Consider the following 23,353-nt stretch of genomic DNA (forward strand, 5'->3'; position numbering starts at 1 on the left):
GTTGTTGCATTTTGGTTCTTTTCCACATTCGCTTCTTTGCAAACACGTAGATAATTTATTTGTATATCCAAGAATAACAAACATTAAGTGTGCAAAGAAAGCAAACTCTAAGGTCACAAATGATCCAATCACATAATGCATTCTTGTCCAGTAATCCTTATATGAAGTATCATTCCAAGATCGGTAAATATGTCATGAATTGCGGAAAACATAACAAGCATGGTGTAACGAAAGCACCACCAAGTGCCAGCGGGACTAGAACAACCAGTCACTTGCTTTATCCTCTTTGAGTTCCAAGTTCACTAAACCAAGCGATTTCTCGATACTCTCAAGCCTAGCATTTTGATCATAACCTTGCAAAAGGCGACTCTTGCATGACCAAAGTTTTTTCCTTTCATATTGTTGGCCCCATCATAACCTCGAATACATATTTGTTTCATAGTGAAGCCATGACGAACAACTAACCTTATGATTAGACAACATTGATATGTGGACGGGGGCTCGGATGTTCTGTTCTTCTCTAGTGCTAACTAGATACCAGGAATCATCAGTTTTTGGTTGCCTCTTTGCCAAGCCGTGTTGGGTTTTCTTGACCATCACTTTTGTTTTAGCCATTCGTATTGCTCAGCATATTTTGGTTGCCACTTCTTATTTTATGGGGCCTTTCTTTATTGAGATCATGTGCTGATTGGAATATTTGGAAAGAAAGAAAAGTTTTTTTAATCTTCAAGGGGACTATTCTTATTTTGATATATGGAAAGTAAGGTGTCCGAGTGATCTCTTGGTGCGTCAGTGTAGTGATAAATCAATTGTTTCTCAAAATATCCTTCATTGCCTGCTGAGTACTTTTGCTTAGTTTATCTTTTGTATTTTAGACTAGTTGATCCCCTCCTAATGTAATTATTTTGTAACACTTTTTGTTGTCTTTTTATATACAAAAGGTCCACATTGTAGGGGCTTCCTCTACGGTAATGTTCTTCAAAGAAAAAAATAGACAACGCTTCACTTGCATAATTAAGTGATAAACATTTGGGAAATATCATGTACATGAACAGCTTACTAAAGTTCTCACACGTCCTTCCGGATTTACCAACATAACGGAAGCAAAGAGCTAGTCGTTATGTATGCGATATGTCACTAAAGTTCTTTTAAAAAAATCTAGTGTTCCAAATAATTAAGCTAGTACTTAAGGTGTGTGATGTCTTTCCTCTTGTGTTGTTTATTTTGCATAGACTAATTAGGCTAGTACTCCTGGGTCTACAAATACATCAAACCAAATACCAAAAATTGCATCTCATATATCATCAAATAATAACAGGATCCACAACAGGAACATATGTGAACATAATTATGTAGGGAAACTCATATGGCCCATGTGATCATAATGCATATATAGAGTAGCGCTATTTGACCCCGAGGATGCATAGTAGTTATTCTACACACACACCCTATATCTTTACAACTGTAAGTAATTTTTATGTCACATAAATTTTGACTTACTTCAGAAGCCGAGTAGAACATAAGAAAAATAGGCATGTCATAGTTTTATTTATTTACGTGAAATAAAAAATGATGTAAATAAATATTTTTTGTGTTTTTACATTGTAATAACTCATATAGTGTGTTTTATGTTGTTTTTTTGTTTATATTCAATACAAACGTAATTGTTTGTATACAAAAATGTATTTTTATTAAAATGTAACAACACAAAAATATGCTTGGTGTAAAATAACTTTTCTGCACCCTAGATGCTGAATAGCGTTAGAGAGAAAGAGATCAAGCTATTGCCGTAAACTCGAAGTTTGGGGAGGACTACTCCCTCTTCATCATGGAGACGTTGGTCATGATGTTGGTGGAGTCGAAGGAGCAATTGGGGCAGTTCCAGCAGAGTCTCCTCCTCCAAGATTCGAATAGGGCAACGTTTCTCTCTACCTTTTAATGTTTTTGTGTTGCTGGTTGCCTCCTCGTGAATTCACATAAAAGGGCATATATATAGTCGATTTAATGTCAAAACACATATGTGGGCAAAAGTTTGAGATTGAAAGGACATCCGAGGGGGAGAACCACCCCACTGCGCGTCTGGGGCTACTAGGTGCACCATGGGGGGCTTCTCTGTCCTTCCGGGAGATTTTGGCCATCTCATTTTGGCACACTCCTTTTTCTTGACAAATATTTGCGTGGAAAAAAATCTCAAGACTTTTGAGTTCATGCAGGTATCTGAAAGTCACAAAAATACACAAAACGGAGTTTTGCTGTTAGGCAAAATTCTAACACAAAGAGGGAGGACTTTGTGGAAACTCTAATATTTATCATTAGAATACATGGTGGAGACTCTAATTATGATGTAAATATGTTGAAATATAACATAATAAATGATAAATTTTATCGATACATTTCTGACGTATCAACATCATCCCTAAGCTTAATCTATGCTTCTCCTCAAGCATAAAGATGATAAAATAAACATGAAATTTGGAGTTTATTTTCAATAGATACAAAATTTGATCAGCATGATAGTGTAGTAATTAATTGCAAAGATAATATCAGCAATAAATCATCCAATATGTGTGTGTGTTGCTTGATTAGTGGTTTTTACTACTAGTATGTACAGTTTGGCATCATGGTATTCCACGGCACACCCAGCATACCATATGGGTCTCCCGGGATCTCGATGATCTCCCATCAATTGTTGGATCGGGGGGAACTATTCTTTGATGATCTTGGCCGAGCATCGCCTTTTATACAGAATTCTTGAATAGCATAATAACTTCTAATGGTGCATGTTATTTACCGTATTCAGATTGACTTTGAAGTGTCTCAAAAAATCATGAAGTGCTCATTATCTCGCATGGAGATATTCTCCAGATCAAGGTTTTGTTGCAACCTTTCCACATCGTGTCATTGAGAAGCTCTCAACGGAGATGGCTTGAAACGATGCCCAACTGCAGCTCAAACTGGGCAGCTTATTACAGATCCAGAAGAGTGCATTCCATTTTATGCATGTCGGGGTTGATATTTATCAGGGTGGCTCTACCACACCCCCTGCTGCCCCACCCACACACAAATGATCCTTATGGTTTGAGGAAACATGAGACTGCATCAATGGTTTTGTAGTAATCCTCATATGCCCTTTATCCATCGTTGAGCGGGATGGTGTCCGTCATGAGTGTCCTGGCGGTAGACCCAAAAGTCATCTACTTCTCCAGGAGAGGGAAGATCATGTTGTCACGCCGCTGTCAAGGGGAACTATCCACCATCGTCAATACCAATACCTCGTCAACGTAGATATGATTATCTTCATCACCATCTTCACCAAGATCACCATCTCTATCACCATTGAAAGCTTCACCCGACTCACAGTTGGTGTAGATCAGAGCTTAGCATAGCTTTCGGTTGCTGTTCAAATGTTCCCGTTAATCAGTCTAAGTGAAGTTATACTTTTATATTGTGTTGTATTTCATATGCCACTAATCACTTCCATGACTCATTATTGTGAGTAATTACCTATGTTCCAAGGTGCATAGTATGAATTAGTCATGATTTGATGGCCTTTCAAATAAAATTGATGAGTCTGGTTGTGATATCATTTGTTTGCAAGAAACAAAGAGAGATAATTTTGATATGGAATATCTGAGGAAGTTTTGCCGAAAGAAATTGGATAAATTTTAATTCCTCCCATCCGTTGGTGCTTCTAGAGGAACTGTTATTATTTGGAATGGATCATTGTTCTCTGGTGAACTTGCTTTCTCAAATGAATTTTCTTTCTGTCAAGCTCACTAGTAATCTTTCGAATGAATCATGGAATTTAACGAATATTTATGGGCCATGTCGGCCTAAGAGGAAAGCTAGATTCATTATCTGGTTTTCAAATATTGATATGCCAGATGACTTTGACTGGATTATTGTGGGGAATTTCAATTTTATAAGGCAACCCTCTGACAGAAATAAACCTGGTGGTGATGTGAATGACATGCTCATCTTTAATGAAGCTATAAGAAATCTTGGTCTTATTGAGTTACCTATGAAAGGAACAAAAATTACCTCGAGTAACATGCAACATGACCCTCTTTTGGAAAATCTGGACTGTTTTTTTACTTCTGCTACTTGGACTCATTCTTACCCTTCCACTTTTGTATATTCCATCTCAAAACAAACATCTGATCATGTGCCCTGTGTAATTTCCATTGGTTCCAAGATCCCTAAAGAAAATATTTTCATATTTGAAAATTACTAGATGCAGCACAGTCAATTTAAGGACATTGTTGGACAACATCCTAGGAACATAACTCCCCCTAGATTTTACAAACCAATCACATATGCAACAAGGATATATGAAATTGTATATATAGCATAGGCACAACTTGAGGCAACACAATACAATATAAGGAGTTTGAGTGCATGAGTCATACCTTTGCCTTGAGAAAACCCAGACTCAAAAAATTATGCCTCCAAAGAGATGGTGTAGCCAATAGAGAGGAATAACGAAGTCCAACATACTCATACCATAATAGGTCTTATTAGAAACCGGGAGATCCACGAATAGAATAGAGTATCAAAGTATCAAGCACGAATAAAGTTCACGATAACTAGGGACAAAATGTGATGCCAAGACCGAAAAGACCAAAATGAAGCACCAAGCCCTTGGCATCCCCATGCAAAATCCCGTTCCTAATAGAACAACTTCTTCCCATTTGGCATCGGAAGACCAAAAAGGAAGAAGAAGCATGTTAACGGCCCAAGAAGATCACTCGTCGTCATCATCCTTGTCATCCTCCTCCTCGTCGTCCTCGCCCTCATCCTCCTCATCACCTTCTCCTTCGTCTTCATCCTCATCTTCCTCATCATCTTCAGCTTGTCCTTTGCCATGAGGTGGAGAAGGGTGGTTTCGGGGATGGAGTCTTTGGAGCTTGTCCACTTGTGCTTGGATTTCCACTCCTCGGGAGGGGTGATGATGTCCTCGGAGCCATCGGAGACGGGGATGTTCATGTGAACCATCATGGCCTTTTGGAGTTTGTGGATCTTCTTGTTTTGCACATGGGCATCATACATCCGGTCTTGGAGGTCTTCCTTGAAGCAAAAGGACTTCTTGAGACACGAAATGAGCTTGGCAAACCACCCCTTGGTCTTGATGGATTGAGGCACATAGTCGGAGTCATCGATATCTGCCTCCTCATCTTCCTTATCCTTGGGAGCATCGGGGCCAAACCTTGGCTTCAAGTGAGTCTTGACAATGGGGCTACGCACAAGGAGATTAGTGATGCGGCCACATTGAGTGATGGGCTAGTCAGCGATGCCATAACCAACCCTTGTCACCTTTAGAAAATAGGCAAAGAGCGGATGATGTTGTCTTTCCGAAGAAGTCAACAACATACAACCCGCTCTCAACATATCCGACAAAGGCTACATGAAGTGTCTTGCTCCACAAGAGAACCACCATATGTTCATCGAAAAAGGTACAAAGACCCATGCGTGCAATTTGATGAACAGAAAGTAAATTGTAACCAAGGTTCTCGACAAGGAGGACATTCACAAGTGAGATGTCGGGTGTTACCACCACCTTGCTAAGACCCAATACCTTAGATCTTGTGTTGTCGCCATATGATACGGTAGAATGTGATGGCTCGAGGTCGACAACAATGTTCTTGCTTCTGGTCATATCGCTAGTGGCTCCACTATCAACCACCCATTTAGCACCACCGGAAGCATAGTCCTACAAGGCATCAAGTCTTGGATTTAGGTATGGTACCCATTTCTCAATGGGTCATATCATGTTAGTAACAAGGGTTTGTGAACCCAAATATTCCAATCAATGTTCTCCTCATAAGGACCAATGAAACGAGCACGAATACGACCATAATAATCAACAAAATAACATGATATGGGTTTTTAGCACCGACATAGCCCTTTGTGGTGGGGTCGGGAACTCCACCCCTCCTTGGGCTAGAGTCACCTTACTCACGGGCGATACCCATGTTCTTCGTGTTCTTCTTCTTCTTGGTCCTTCTTCTTCTCTTCCTATTTGGTTTGATAGCCACACCTCTTTCATTTCTATAGCCCTCCTTGGCTCCATCTTTTGCTTCTAGGACTCCTTCCAAGTAAATGGCTTGGACTTGGAGACTCTCAATCTTGGCCGTCAAACGGTTGACTTCATCTTCATGCTCCGGGAAAGGATGAGTGATATCAAACACTTGGACCTCCTTCTCCTTGTTCACACGAAAATGCTCTTTCAATGCATCTTCTTGGAGAGAGTTCATCTTCAAGAGAAAGCGCTTGTGCCTCTCCAATGTTACGATATCATCTTCATGATTGCAACAAACTCGGTCCTTGCTCAAGGGGAAACACTCCTTTAAGGCTTCTTATTGCATGACATTGACCTCCATGAGCTTGGCCTTGTTCCTCTTCAAAACGGTAATCTCTTCTTCATGATCGCAACAAGTGACCTTCTCCTTGCTCAACCGGATGCACTCCATCAAGGACTCATTTTGCATCCCATTCAACTCCAAAAGCTTGGCCTTGGGCTTCTCTAGAGATGCGATCTCTTCATCATGATTGCAACACGACACCTTCTCCTTGGTCAAACGATAGTACTCATCCAAGGCTTCTTCTTGGAGGGATTTAACCTCCAAGAGTGTTGAATTTTGCCTCCTCAAGACAACAACCTCATCTACAAGCTCGTCACAACAAGAGTTAGGCACTTAAACTTCTTTCTCCTTGTGGCTTTCCCCTTGAGGTTAACCACTTGACTTAGAGAGAATTGCAATATTACTCTCCAAGGATTTGTAGTCCTTGGTGAGGGTTTCCAATTTCTCAAGTAATTTGGTGTGGTCAACATCAAGAGAAAGCTTCTCCTTTTTGAGCACACCCACCAAGGCGAGAGCATTATCTCAATCCTTGGTGAGTTGGGAGATAATGGCATTGTTAGAGACTTCAAGATTGATAACACTTGCTTCAAGAGACATGCGTAAGTTTTGCTCCTCCTCATGAGCTTGAGCGAGAGAGGCAATCTCATTTGCCGCCTCCCTTTCAAGCCTCTCCTTATCCTCTAGAAGATCTTGAGTCGCACCAAGTTGAGAAATAAAAGCCTCAACACGTGTCTTGGTATCCCCTTGCATGTTAGTGAGAAAATCATCCAAACCCACAACCTCATGCTTAATAGCAAGGCTAGTGGCATCACCAATAGTTAAAGCATTAGATGAAGATGTAGGTTTTGAAGGGGATGCTACCACCGATGATACCTTTGCCATAAGGCAACGGGAGTGGTTGGTGACGAGGTTCTCATGTGGTGAGTCAAAGAGGGAGTTGGAGGGAGTGGAAATGGCGATGGCGGCCACTCCCTCGTCCTCCCTCTCCGAGCACTTATCATCATGTTCTCCACCTTCATCGGAGGAATACTCGTCACGGATGATGAATGCTTTAGGCTTCTTGATGAAGGAGACCTTGTTGTCACTGGGCTCGGAGGAGAACTTGGAGAATCCCTTGGAGAAGGTTTTGGACTTGTCCTTCGGACGAGCCTCCCACCATTGTCTTCCCTCTTCTCAAAGGGACATTCCGCGACAAAGTGATTCCTATCGCCGCAATTGTAAAAAATCCTCCCCTTTGTCTCTTGGAAAAGCTTCTTGGAGAGTCACGAGGAGAGTATATTGAGCTTCCTCTTGGTCTTGAGCTCCTTGTCTTGTTCCCATCCCAAAATTTCTTGGCGGCGAGCGCCATGTACTCGTGGTAGTTGGTATTGAGATCATCCGGTCCCTACTCAATGGGATCCTCATCACTTTCACTTGCTTCATGATCCTTGATCTTCAATGCGAGGTTGGGCTTGCGGACATTGTGAGCACGTGCAATGAGATCCTCCGCATTCTTCTTTGAGATATCCAAAGAGATGACTTCGCTAAGGACCTCATCGGATGTCATGGCACGGAAGGAGGCATTTTGGCGGATGTCCGTCAACTTGACTTCCACATAAGGGAGGAGAGCGTTGTAGAATTTTCTCTTGATGCAATTGTCATCCACAAAAGTTGCTCCAAGATCTTGCATTTGCACGACAAGAGCGATGAGGCGACGGTACATCTCTTCGGGAGATTCTCCTTCAGTCATGATGAAGTAGTTGGCCATGTTGTTGACTTCATCGAAACGAGAGCTTTGTACGCTCTCATTTCCGAAGGAAGAGCTTGCCAAGTTTGTCCCATGCTTCTTCGGCGGTCTTGAGAGATCGGATGTGAGCGCGGTCCTTGGGTGTGACGGCCATGTGGATTATCTGGATAGCAGTGGAGTGGAGTTGGTCATCCACCACATCCCTTCTTGACAACTTCCTTGGATCTCGTGGTGAGTAACCTTCCTCAATGATGTGCCATAGCTCGGTGGAAGCGCTGCGCACATGAGAACGCATTAAGAATTGCCAATTTTCAAAACTATTGGATTCAAGTAGTGGTGGTGCACCATGAGACACTATATGAGGCATAGGAAATGGAACATTTACGGTATAATCACTTGGTGGTGGCACCGCATGATTACCCCCTAAATGTCGCTCAACCGGTGGATCATCCTTCCCTTTTGATGAAGTGACAATTTCCCCAAGCTTCTCCTCTTGAGGGACTTTGGCCTTTTCGGGGACAAAGTCAACAAGAGGAATTGAATTAGCTATTGGTGCAGGGACCTCGGCACTTGCCTTAGGATCTATCGCGGGGTTTGGTTTTGGAGCAACCAACTCCACCAACATTGCTTTCGTTTGTCTTAAGATGGATGAATCCAATTTCTTGAGGTCATCCAACGTAGCAGTTGTGCTAGCGGTGTTTGTTGGAGGTGGTGGTAGCTCACCGGGAAGGGTTACCTCCACAAGCACCTCTTTTTCGGCAATTTCTTAGGCGGTAAAGCCAGAGCAAGAAAACCTTGCTCCGATGCCACTTGAATGGATCGGTGGCGCGACTAGAAGGGGGGTGAATGGTCGATACTCAATTTTTATGTATTTTTAGGTTTTAGGCGTGATGCGGAAGTAAAGGTGGCAACTTTAGCAACTACGGTGAACCTAGTATGATCCTATGCAATGCAACAAGTAAAGGAACCTACAAATGGATAAAGAGGGAGGGAGCGGGGCAACCGGGGTAGCGGAGAGGAGACATGATGTGTTTCCTGCAGTTTCTCCCACAAGATGGAGTATGTCTGCGTTGAGGAGGTGTGGACCACAAAGGTCCAACGGCCACACATTCCTCACCTTCTTCCTCGAGAAAACCCCACGAAGGAGCTTTCCCTTCTCCACTAACGAGGCCGGTCGAGGCGGCGGTTCCTTCACAAGGTTGGGGAGAGCTCCACAACACCGGAAACTCCCAACACCCTATGGGGCTACCACAAATCCAAGCTAGCCTCCATAGTAGCTCATCTCCAACAGATCCCACAATAGGAACCCTAACATCAAGATCCACTAAGGACTAGGTGTTATTGGTGAAATCTTTCTCAGTGGAACTATAGATTGGGGTCTCCTCCACCAATCCTCAAAGATTGGGCATGATTGGTTGGATGGGGTGGGAGATCGTCAAGGTTTTGAGCTCAGCAACAATGGAGGAGAGAGAGAAGACTTGGGTCAAGCTGGGGAAGAAGGCCCCCTTTTATAGGGGCCTCCAAATCCAACTGTTATGTCCAGTTCCCACAAGATTGGTACTACCGCTCTGGGTCCAGAATCATCTTTCAGTGCTGACACGTGGGGCTCACCGGTACTACCTCTGCAGGTACCGTCAAGGTACCAACAGGGTCTCTGGGAGCCCCGGACTCCTGCCCGGTACCATAGCAGTACCAGTGCGGAAGTTCTGCGCGTTTGGCATGACCAATACCAAACCGGTACCTTGTCGGAAGTACCTCTTGGAGCGGTACTACCGGTCAAGGTACCGTCAAGGTAGTGGCATGCCTACTGCAAGCTTTTCCCTTCGTTCGATGACAAAAACGATACTGTGACCGGTACCAACAGCGATAGCGGTACTATCGCTCTTGGTAACGGTACTACCGGGAATGCTGGAACTGCTTTCTTCTCTTTTCCTCTCCAACCATGTCGCCTCGCGACACACACAAAACCAGAAAACATATCAACTACTCTTAAGTCTTCCGATCCTGAGGTCTTCAGCGAGGGCACCGTGCACATGCAAATCTTTCAAAGCAACTATGCACACGGTGAAATACATTCGAGTGTTGTTATCAAACACAGAAAACACTATGGAGAGATCTTGCTCTTTCAATTGTTCAGAAAGCCTTGAACATCCGTGTTGGATTTACAGACAGTGCAAAATTGATTAATGCCAGATTCAAAAATTTGAGAAGAGCCTTAAAGTTATGGTCAAAGAATCTCCCCTGCATGAAGGATTTGATAACCAAAATGAACCCAGTGATATCTCTTCTTGATACTATGGAAGAATTCAGAACTTTATCTCTTGAGGAAAGGAACCTTAGAGATATTTTAAAATCCCATGTCATTACTCTCCTGCAGAACCAAAAAGCTTATTGGAAACAAAGAGGAAAAATCAACTAGGTAAAACTTGGTGATGCAAACATAAAATTCTTGCATACCAAAGCAACTATCAGCTACAAGAATAACTACATTTCTCTACTGAAGGATGGAGCACATAATGATATTGCAGATCATGATGGAAAAGCTGTGAAATTATTTGGAATGCCTTTAAGGAAAGAATAGGAAAATCTGATAGTCCAAAAATGCACTTCAATCTAAAGTAAATATATGAGAACAACTTGTACAACAACATGAGAGATGAATTGAAAATTCCTTTTTCTAACACTGAGATTGATGATGCGATTAAGGGACTGTCCAATGAGAAATCTTCTAGGCCAGATGGCTTTAATAATGAGTTTATCAAAAGTAGTTGGAATATTATTGGTGCAGATATAGAAAAGGTAATAAAGGATTTTTATGATGGAAACATCTGCCTTGAAAGTATCAACTCTTCATATATAAATTTGACTCCAAAAATTGACACCCATTAACTGTCTGTGGATTTTAGACCAATCTCACTCCTCAATAGTGTTCTCAAAATTGTGACAAAACTTTTGGCCAATAGACTGCAAAAAATCATTCTCAAACTGGTCCACAAAAACTAGTATGGTTTCCTCAAAAAATATCAATACAAGATTATCTTGGGTGGGATTTTGAATATCTTTACCAATGTCACAAATCAAATGAGAAAATTTTGGTATTAAAACTGGACTTTGAAAAGGCATTTGACAAGATTGAGCACAGTTCCATCCTGGAAATTTTAAAAGCAAAAGGCTTTTGTGAAAAGTTGATCAAATCGATTCATAATCCTCAGTAGTGGTACTTCTGCTGCTTTGCTAAATGGTGTTTCTAGGAAAAATTCCATTGCAAAATAAGAGTTAAGCAAGGAGATCCTCTCTCCTTTGCTTTTTGTCTTGGCGACTGATATGCTTCGGTGTATTCTAGATAAAGCAATGTCTCAAGAGCTCACTTTGAAACCAATCCTTGCCCCTGTCATGACTTTCCAGTGATTCAATATAGTGATGACACTCTGGTAGTAATGAAAGCAGAGGCAGCTCACCTAATGTGACTAAAGGCTTTGCTACATACCTTTGCTGAATCAACTAGGTTGAGAGTTAACTATCATCAATCCATTCTGATCCCAATAAACATGGAAAATAAGAGACTGGTGCATTTCACTGCCACTTTGAATTGCAAAAAAGGAGGCTTTCCTTTTACTTATTTGGGCCTTCCCCTTAGTATCATTAAACCTTCCTTGGAGTACTTCCTGCACATGGTTCAGAGAGTTCAGACACGACTGGGGGGCATTGCTGATTCCCTTAATTATGGTAGAAAACTACATCTTGTAAAATCTGTTCTCTCCTCATTCCCAATATTCTTTATGTGTTGCTTTGATGTCCCCATCACAATTAAAGATCAAGTGATCAAATACATGAGACATTGCCTCTAGAGAAAGAAAAATAATTAGGTATAAGTAAAGGGATCTGATCTCATTGCATGGAAGAAAATTTCCAGACCAAAGAATCAAGGTGGTCTAGAGGTTTTGAATCATGAAACCCAAAATAGAGCTTTGTTGCTAAAAATCTGCACAAATTCTTTAATAATCATGACATTCCTTGGGTTAGACTTGTCAACGCATCTTATTATAGTAATGGAATTTTTCCTGGTTCTACTGTTGAGGGATCTTTTTGGTGGAGAGCACACTTTAAACTAATTGATATCTACAAAGCAATGGCCAATTTGGGAGATAGAAAATCTGGCATGTTCTGGACTGATATTTGGGATGACAACTGCCTGCAACATGAGTTCCCTCACCTGATTACCTACACAAGAAATCATCTCATGACTGTAGAAGAAGTGTTGCATACTAAGGTTCTAGAGGATCTTTTTCTCTAGGAGATCAAATTACTCTCTTACATTATGAAAAAGAAGCATGCAAATTCTTTCAAGGAATGGTTGCAATCACAAGTTTAGCTTAGTATTAGTGTAATTGTGCCCGCTTTCTCTTTCTTTCTTTAGGAAGAGATCCTCTCTCTTCTTTGTAAATACTTTGCTATTTAATAATTTAAAAATTGCACTGGGTTTTCCCACTGTTTCTCTTCAAAAAGATTTAGTCATGATTTTCATGTAGTGAACATTTAGTCAAGTTTTATACTTTATTGTGATTTTATGATGGTAATGTATCATGAACTGTATGTTATTTCACCTTTATGGGCTCATAGGCATGCACCCCCAAAGTAAGAAAGAGAGGAGGGATGGCCAGAGTTGGCATCAACCATGTCTCAATTGTTGGGCTTGCAATAGGGGTTCTTGATTATGGAACCTATAAATTTAGGCGATGATTGTACATTTTTATATATATTAATAACTTACTTGCTTGCTCATGTATTTTTCCTTGGCATCAATCATCAGAGTTGTAATTTCTCATTTACACGACACACCTAGCTTAAGCTCTGTCCAGTAAAAATAAAACTAACAACATATTTAACATTCTTTATGCGGAAATCTAGGTTCTAAGTAAACCGATGCTGTGCTCGAAAATACTTGATTTTTATAAGAATAAACCTTTGGTTTATCCTCTTCCATTTAGAGGATTGGGCCATCTCTAAGATCTACCTTTGACCTGCACTTTACTTTCAAGCACTAAACAATTACAAACTATAAATTCCTATGACTTTTAATGTTAATTCTTTATTCAGATGTAAAAGAATGGACCGGGGTCCACAGTTCACTAGTGGTGTCTCTCCAATAAGAAATAGCATGTTGGGTGAACAAATTACAGTTGGGCAATTGACAAATAGAGAGGGCATAACAATGGACATACATATCATGATGAATAATATGAGATTTACTTAGGGCATTACGACAAAGTACATAGACCGCTATCCAGCATGCATCTATGCCTAAAAAGTCCACCTTCGGGTTATCATCTGCACCCCTTCCAGTATTAAGTTGCAAACAACAAACAATTGCATTAAGTATGGTGCGTAATGTAATCAACACAAATATCCTTAGACAAAGCATTGATGTTTTATCCCTAGTGGCAACAGCAAATCCACAACCATAGAACTTTCTGTCACTGTCCCAGATTCAATGGAGGCATGAACCCACTATCGAGCATAAATACTCCCTCTTGGAGTCACAAGTATCAACTTGGCCAGAGCCTCTACTAGCAACGGAGAGCATGCAAGATCATAAACAACACATATATGATAGATTGATAATCAACTTGACATGGTATTCCATATTCATCGGATCCCAACAAACACAACATGTAGCATTACAAATAGATGATCTTGATCATGATAGGCAGCTCACAAGATCTAACATGATAGCACAATTAGGAGAAGACAACCATCTAGCTACTGCTATGGACCCATAGTCCAAGGATGAACTACTCACACATCAGTCTGGAGGCGATCATGGTGATGTAGAGTCCTCCGGGTGATGATTCCCCTCTCCGGCAGGGTGCCGGAGGTGATCTCCTGAATCTCCCGAGATGGGATTGGTGGCGGCGGCGTCTCTGGAACTTTTTCCGTATCGTGGCTCTCGGTAATAGGGTTTTCGCGACGGAGAGTATAAGTAGGCGGAAGGGTAGAGTCGGAGGGCTAACGAGGGGCCCACACCACAGGCCGGTGCGGGCCCCTCCTTGGCCGCGCCGCCCTGTGGTTTGGCCGCCTCGTGGCCCCACTTTGTATCCTCTTCGGTCTTCTGGAAGCTCCGTTGAAAAATAAGACCCTGGGCGTTCGTTTTGTCCAATTCCGAGAATATTTCCTTTCTAGGATTTCTGAAACCAAAAACAGCACAAAACAGGAACTGGCGCTTCAGCATCTTGTCAATAGGTTAGTGCCGGAAAATGCATAATAATGACATAAAGTGTGTATAAAACATGTGAGTATTGTCATAAAACTAGCATGGAACATAAGAAATTATAGATACGTTTGAGACGTATCAAGCATCCCCAAGCTTAGTTCCTACTCGCCCTCGAGTAGGTAAACGATAACAAGGATAATTTCTGAAGTGACATGCTATCATAATCTTGATCAATACTATTGTAAAGCATATGAGATGAATGAAGTGATTCGAAGCAATGGTAAAGACAATGATTAAACAACTGAATCATATAGCAAAGACTTTTCATGAATAGTACTTTCAAGACAAGCATGAATAAGACTTGCATAGGAGTTAACTCATAAACTAATAAATTCTTAGTAGAAAGTTTTGAAGCAACACAAAGGAAGATATAAGTTTCAGCAGTTACTTTCAACTTCAACATGTATATCTCATGGATAATTGTCAACACAAAGTAATATGATGAATGCAAATAAGCAAGTATTAGGAATCAATGCACACAGTTGACACAAGTGTTTGCTTCTAAGATAGAAAGGAGTAGGTAAACTGACTCAACATAAAGTAAAAGAAAGGCCCTTCGCAGAGGGAAGCATGGATTACTATTTTTGTGCTAGAGCTTTTCATTTTGAAAACATAGAAACAATTTTGTCAACGGTAGTAATAATTCATATGTGTTATGCATAAGACATCCTATAAGTTGCAAGCCTCATGCATAGAATACCAATAGTGCTCGCACCTTGTCCTAATTAGCTTGGATTTACATGGATTATCATTGCATAACATATGTTTCAACCAAGTGTCACAAAGGGGTACCTCTATGTCGCCTGTACAAAGGTCCAGGGAGATAGATCGCATTTGATTTCTCGTTTTTGATACAGCTCAACTTAGGACATCCATACCTGGACAACATAGAAAACAGATAATGGACTCCTCTTTAATGCATAAGCATTCAACAACAGATAATATTCTCATAAGATATTGAGGACTAATGTCCAAACTGAAACTTTCACAATGATTCATGGCTTTAGTTAGCGGCCCAATGTTCTTCTCTAACAATATGCATAATCAAACCATTTGATCATGATAAATCACCCATACTTCAGACAAGACGAACATGCATAGCAACTCACATGATATTCAACAAAGGTGTAATAGTTGATGGTGTCCCCAGAAACATGGTTACCGCTCAACAAGCAACTTATAAGAAATAAGATACATAAGCTACATATTCTTTACCACAATAGTTTTTAAGGCTATTTTCCCATGAGCTATGTATTGCAAAGACAAGGAATGAAGTTTTAAAGGTAGCACTCAAGTAATTTACTTTGGAATGGCAGAGAAATACCACATAGTAGGTAGGTATGGTGGACACAAATGGCATAGTTTTTGGCTCAAGGTTTTGGATGCACGAGAAGAATTCCCTCTTAGTACAAGGCTTTGGCTAGCAAGGTTGTTTGAAGCAAACACAAGTATGAACCGGTACAGCAAAACTTACATAAGAACATATTGCAAGCATTATAAGAGTCTACACTGTCTTTCTTGTTGTTCAAACACCTCACCAGAAAATATCTAGACTTTAGAGAGACCAATCATGCAAACCAAATTTCAACAAGCTCTATGGTAGTTCTTCATTAATGGGTGCAGAGTACATGATGCAAGAGCTTAAACATGATCTATTGAGAGCTCAAAACAATTGCCAAGTATCAAATTATTCAAGACATTATACCAATTACCACATGAAGCATTTTCTGTTTCCAACCATATAACAATGAACGAAGCAGTTTCCAACCTTCGCCATGAACATTAAAAGTAAAGCTAAGAACACCAGTGTTCATATGAAACAACGGAGCGTGTCTTTCTCCCAAACAAAGAATGCTAGGATCCAATTTTATTCAAACATAACAACAACAACAACAACCAAGCCTTTTAGTCCCAAACAAGTTGGGGTAGGCTAGAGTTGAAACCCATAAGATCTCGAAGCCAAGTCATGGTTCCGGAACGTGGATAGCTAACTTCCACGCACCCCTATCCATGGATCTTCGTCGATATTCCAAACCTTCAGGTCTCTCTTAATGGACTCCTCCCATGTCAAGTTTGGTCTACCATGACCCCTCTTAACATTCTCATCACGCTTTATCCGTCCGCTATGCACTGGCGCTTCCGGAGGCCTCCGTTGGATATGTCCAAACCATCTGAGACGATGTTGGACCAGCTTCTCTTCAATCGGTGCTACCCCAACTCTCTCCCGTATATCGTCGCTTCGTACCCGATCCTTTCTTGTGTGGCCACATATCCACCTCAACATGTGCATCTCTGCTACACTTAACTGTTGGATATGTCATCTCTTCGTTGGCCAACACTCAGCGCCATACAACATCGCAGGTCGGATAGCTGTCCTATAAAACCTGCCTTTTAGCTTTTGTGGCACTCTCTTGTCACAGAGTACGCCAGAAGCTTGGCGCCACTTCATACAACCAGCCTTGATTCGGTGGCCCACATCTTCATCGATATCGCCATCCTTCTGCAACATGGACCCCAAATATCGAAAAGTGTCTCTCTCCGGTACCACCTGCCCATCAAGGCTAACCTCTCCCTCCCCGTGCCTAGTAGAACTGAAACTGCACCTCATGTATTCAGTTTTAGTTCTACTAAGCCTAAAACCTTTCGATTCGAGAGTTCGCCTCCACAACTCTAACTTTCTATTAACCCCCGTTCGGCTATCATCGGCTAGCACCACATCATCCGCAAAGAGCATACACCATGGGATGTCTCCTTGTATATCCCTTGTGACCTCATCCATCACCAAATCAAAAAGATAAGGGCTCAAAGCTGACCCTTGGTGTAGCCCTATTCTAATTGGAAAGTCATCAGTGTCGCCATCGCTTGTTCGAACACTTGTCACAACATTATCATACATATCCTTGATGAGGGTAATGTACTTTATTGGGACTTTGTGTTTCTCCAAGGCCCACCACATGACATTCCGAGGTATCTTATCATAGGCCTTCTCCAAATCAATGAACACCATATGAAGGTCCTTCTTTTGCTCCCTATATCTCTCCATCAGCTGTCGTACCAAGAAGATGGCTTCCATGGTAGACCTCCCAGGCATGAAACCAAATTGGTTTTTGGTCACGCTTGTCAACCTTCTTAAGCGGTGCTCAATGACTCTCTCCCATAGCTTCATAGTATGGATCATCAGCTTGATTCCACGATAATTAGTACAACTTTGAACATCCCCCTTGTTCTTGAAGATTGGTACTAAAATACTCCGCCTCCATTCTTCGGGCATCTTGTTTGACCGAAAAATGAGGTTGAAAAGCTTAGTTATCCATACTATCGCTATGTCTCCAAGGCCTCTCCACGCCTCGATGGGGATACCATCAGGACCCATCGCCTTGCCGCCTTTCATCCTCCTTAACGCCTCCTTAACCTCAGACTCCTGGATACGTCGCACAAAGCACATGCTGGTATCATCAAAGGAGTCGTCTAGCTCAATGGTAGAGCTCTCAGCCTCTCCATTGTAAAGGTTGTCAAAGTACTCCCGCCATCTACGCTTGATCGCCTCATCCTTCACAAGAAGCTGATCATCTCCGTCCTTGATCCATTTGACTTCGTTGACATCCCTCGTCTTCCTCTCCCTAAACTTGGCCATCTTATAGATGTCCCTTTCGCCTTCCTTCGTGTTTAAACGTTGGTAGAGGTCCTCATACGCCCGACCCCTTGCTTCACTCACCGCCCGCTTTGCAGCCTTCTTCGCCACCTTGTACTTATCCATGTTAGCTGCACTCCTGTCCAGATATAGGTATCTGAAACAGTCCTTTTTCTCCCTAATAACCTTCTGGACCTCATCGTTCCACCACCAGGTATCCTTCGCTTCCCTTCTACTTCCCTTAGTCACCCCAAACTCCTCTACAGCGACCTTCCACAAACAGGTCGCCATACTCGTCCACATCATGTTTGCATCGCCTCCTTCCTCCCAAGGGCCCTCCTTAATAACCCTCTCCCTGAAAGCCTGGGATGCCTCACCCTTGAGCTTCCACCACTTTGTTCTAGCGACTTTGGCGCGCTTACCCCGCTGGACACGGATCCTAAAGCGAAAGTCAGCAACCACCAACTTATGTTGAGGGACAACACTCTCTCCAGGTATCACCTTACAATCAATGCAGGCGCGTCTGTCTTCTCTTCTAGAGAGGACAAAATCAATCTGGCTAGAGTGTAGACCACTACTGAACGTCACTAGATGGGTTTCTCTCTTCCTAAAGAGGGTGTAGCTACGACCATGTCATAGGCTAGAGCGAAGCTCAGGACATCTTCTCCTTCTTGGTTCCTGATGCCATAGCCAAAGCCCCCATGCACCCTTTCAAAACCTGTGTTAGATGTACCCACATGGCCATTGAGGTCTCCTCCTATGAAGAGCTTCTCACCAATAGGTACCCTCCTAACCAAGTCCTCCAGGCCTTCCCAGAACTCCCTCTTGGTGCTCTCATTGTGGCCTACTTGTGGGGCATACGCGCTGATAACATTGAGGACTAAGTCCCCAACAACCAGCTTGACAAGGATCATCCGGTCCCCTTGCCTCTTGACGTCCACAACTCCATCCCTGAGGCTCTTATTGACCAAGATGCCTACTCCATTTTTCTTTGAAGTTGTCCCCGTGTACCACAACTTGAAACCGGTATCCTCCACCTCCTTCGCCTTCTGTCCCTTCCATTTGGTCTCTTGGACACATAGGACATCAACACGCCTCCTCACCGCTGTATCAACTAACTCCCGTAACTTACCCGTCAGGGACCCTACGTTCCAGCTACCTAAGCGTATCCTCCTAGGCTCGGCTAACTTCCTTACCCTCCGCACTCGTCGAGTCAAATGCGGAGACCCTTGCTCATTTTTCACTACACCGGGGCGTCGGTGCAGCGCGGCACTAAGGATGCGGCGACCCGATCCTTGCTCACTTATCACCGTATCCAGATCAAGATACGGCGCGCCACCAAGGAGGTGACGGCCCGGCCCTTGCCCATTTGACACCACACCCGGGTTCCGATGTGGCGCGTCGCTAAGAGGGTTACGCCCCAACGAGGTTCCTTTGGGTTTCATCTCCATAAGAGTGGCTGGGTTTTTTACGTTGGCTCGCCTCGCCTATCACAACCCTCCTCCTTTACCCGGGCTTGGGACCGGCTATGTTGAGACAACATAGGCGGAGTTATTTTATTCAAACATAAACAAAAATAAAAAACATACAGACGCTCCAAGTAAAGCACATAAGATGTGACAGAATAAAAATATAGTTTCACTAGGGGTGACCTGATAAGTTGTCGATGAAGAAGGGGATGCCTTGGGCATCCCCAAGCTTAGATGCTTGAGTCTTCTTGAAATATGCAGGGATGAACCACGGGGGCATCCCCAAGCTTAGAGTTTTCGCTCTTCTTGATCATATTGTATCATCCTCCTCTCTTGATCCTTGAAAACTTCCTCCACACCAAACTCAAAACAAACTCATTAGAGGGTTAGTGCATAATCAAAAATTTACATATTCAGAGGTGACATAATCATTCTTAACACTTCTGGACATTGCACAAAGCTACTGAAAGTTAATGGAACAAAGAAATCCATCGAACATAGCAAAACAGGCAATGTGAAATAAAAGGCAGAATCTGTCAAAACAGAACAGTCCGTAAAGACGAATTTTTTAGGGGCACTTAACATGCTCAGATGAAAAAGCTCAAATTGAATGAAAGTTGCATACATATCTGAGGATCATTCATGTAAATTGGCAGATTTTTATGAGTTACCTACAGAGGGGGCTACTCAAATTCGTGACAGCAAGAAATCTGTTTCTGCGCAGTAATCCAAATCTAGTATCAACCTTACTATCAAAGGCTTTACTTGGCACAACAATGTAATAAAATAAAGATAAGGAGAGGTTGCTACAGTAGTAACAACTTCCAAGACTCAAATATAAAATAAAAGTGCAGAAGTAAAATGATGGGTTGTCTCCCATAAGCGCTTTTCTTTAACGCCTTTCAGCTAGGCGCAGAAAGTGTGAATCAAGTATTATCAAAAGATGAAGCATCAACAGAGGGGTTTGGAGTTTTCTCAACAATGCATTGTATCTTATCTATGTAAGTTTCAGAGGCTCCTCTTTCATTACTTTTAGGCTTACTATCCTCCTCAAATAAATTTTCAGGAATAATCCAATCAAAATTCTTTTCTAGTGCCTCGTGCATTCCTAAGAGCTTGCAAGGTAATGGTGCTTTAATCTCCCCCTCACAATTGACTTTATTAGTGTACTTTAGTCTATCTTTTTCCATCTTTTCAAGGGTATTTGAAAAATTGGTATAAAAACCAAGCATCTTATGTTTAATAAAGACTTTTCTAGCTTCTCTAGCTACATCACCGAATTCTTTAAGAAGGGTTTCTAAAACAAAATCTTTCTTTTCTCCTTCTTCCATATCACAGAGTGTAAGAAACATATGTTGCATTATAGGGTTGAGATTAACAAATCTAGCTTCCAACATGTGTACTAAAGAGGCATTAGCAATTTCATAAGTAGGAGCAAGTTCTACCAAGTGTCTATCTTCAAAATCTTCAACCATACTAACATGAGTGAAAAATGCTTCTATATTATCTCTTCCAATGATAGACCCTTGCCCTACCGGTATATCTTTCAGAGTGAACTTAGGAGGAAACATGATGAAATAAACAAAAGGTAAATAAAGTAAATGCAAGTAACTAATTTTTTGTGTGTTTTTAATATAGAGAAAGCAAACAAGACAGTAAATAAAATAAAGCAAGTAACTACTTTTTTGTGTTTTTGATATGGAAAGCAAACAAAGCAGTAAATAAAATAAAGTAAAGCAAGACAAAAACAAAGTAAAGAGATTGGATGTGGGAGACTCCCCTTGCAGCGTGTCTTGATCTCCCCGGCAACGGCGCCAGAAAAAGAGCTTGATAACGCGTGAAGCACACGTCCGTTGGGAACCCAAGAGGAAGGTGTGATGCGTACAACAGCAAGTTTTCCCTCAGTAAGAAACCAAGGTTATCGAACCAGTAGGAGTCAAGGGCCACGTGAAGGTCGTTGGTGACGGAGTGTAGTGCGGCGGAACACCAGGGATTCCGGCGCCAACGTGGAACCTGCACAACACAATCAAAATACTTTGCCCCAACTTAACAGTGAGGTTGTCAATCTCACCGGCTTGCTGTAAACAAAGGATTAAATGTATGGTGTGGAAAATGATGTTTGTTTGCAATGAGCAGCAGAGAACAATGATTGCAGTAGATTGTATTCAGATGTAAAAGAATGGACCGGGATCCACAGTTCACTAGTGGTGTCTCTCCAATAAGAAATAACATGTTGAGTGAACAAATTACAGTTGGGCAATTGACAAATAGAGAGGGCATAACAATGCACATACATATCATGATGACTAATATGAGATTTACTTAGGGCATTACGACAAAGTACATAGACCGCTATCCAGCATGCATCTATGCCTAAAAAGTCCACCTTCGGGTTAGCATCCGTACCCCTTCCAGTATTAAGTTGCAAACAACAGACAATTGCATTAAGTATGGTGCATAATGTAATCAACACAAATATCCTTACACAAAGCATTTGATGTTTTATCCCTAGTGGCAACAGCACATCCACAACCTTAGAACTTTCTGTCACTGTCCCAGATTCAATGGAGGCATGAACCCACTATCGAGCATAAATACTCCCTCTTGGAGTCACAAGTATCAACTTGGCCAGAGCCTCTACTAGCAACGGAGAGCATGCAAGATCATAAACAACACATATATGATAGATTGATAATCAACTTGACATAGTATTCCATATTCATCGGAACCCAACAAACACAACATGTAGCATTAGAAATAGATGATCTTGATCATGATAGGCAGCTCACAAGATCTAACATGATAGCACAATTAGGAGAAGACAACCATCTAGCTACTGCTATGGACCCATAGCCAAGGATGAACTACTCACACATCAGTCCAGAGGCGATCATGCTAATGTAGAGTCCTCTGGGTGATGATTCCCCTCTCCGGCAGGGTGCCGGAGGTGATCTCCTGAATCCCCCGAGATGGGATTGGCGGCGGCGTCTCTGGAACTTTTTCCGTATCGTGGCTCTCGGTAATAGGGCGGAGAGTATAAGTAGGCGGAAGGGCAGAGTCGGAGGGCTGACGAGGGCCCACACCACAGGACCGGCGCGGGCCCCTCCTTGGCCGCGCCGCCCTGTGGTTTGGCCGCCTCGTGGCCCCACTTCGTATCCTCTTCGGTCTTCTGGAAGCTCCGTGGAAAAATAAGACCCTGGGCATTCGTTTCGTCCAATTCCGAGAATATTTCCTTTGTAGGATTTTTGAAACAAAAAACAACACAAAACAGGAACTGGCGCTTCAGCATCTTGTCAATAGGTTAGTGCCGGAAAATGCATAATAATGACATAAAGTGTGTATAAAACATGTGAGTATTGTCATAAAACTAGCATGGAACATAAGAAATTATAGATACGTTTGAGACGTATCAATGCCTTTAGCTCCTCATGATTTCAATACTCATTATTTATGATGTGGCCGGTTGATACGTCTCAAACGTATCTATAATTTCTTATGTTCCATGCTAGTTTTATGACAATACTAACATGTTTTATACACACTTTATATCATTTATACGCATTTTCTGGCACTAACCTATTAACAAGATGCCGAAGCGCCAGTTCCTGTTTTCTGCTGTTTTTGGTTTCAGAAATCCTACACAGAAAATATTTTCGGAATTGGACGAAACAAAAGCCCAGGGTCTTATTTTGCACGGAGCTTTCTAGAAGACCGAAGGAGATACGAAGTAGGGCCACGAAGCGCCCACACCATAGGGCGACGCGGCCAAGGAGGGGCCACGCCGGCCTATGGGGTGGGGCCCTCGTGCCTCCCCCGACTCTGCCCTTCCGCCTATTTATTCCCTCCGTCGCGAAAACCCTATTACCGAGAGCCACGATACGAGAAAAGTTACTG

The 23,353-nt window shown here is 42.2% G+C and overlaps 1 protein-coding gene across 1 annotated transcript; it reads right to left on the bottom strand.

Annotated features, from left to right (window-relative positions):
- Positions 1–8,146: 8,146 nt before the first annotated feature.
- Positions 8,147–18,281, bottom strand: LOC139832377 (uncharacterized). The gene is made up of 2 exons (XM_071822118.1): positions 17,641–18,281; positions 8,147–8,363 (listed from the first exon to the last, which is right to left on the bottom strand). The coding sequence occupies exons 1-2, from the start codon at positions 18,279–18,281 to the stop codon at positions 8,147–8,149; spliced, it is 858 nt and encodes a 285-aa protein (XP_071678219.1).
- Positions 18,282–23,353: the final 5,072 nt, after the last annotated feature.

This window comes from Lolium perenne, chromosome 1 (assembly GCF_019359855.2).
Source record: "Lolium perenne isolate Kyuss_39 chromosome 1, Kyuss_2.0, whole genome shotgun sequence".
Classification (NCBI taxonomy): Eukaryota; Viridiplantae; Streptophyta; class Magnoliopsida; order Poales; family Poaceae; genus Lolium; species Lolium perenne.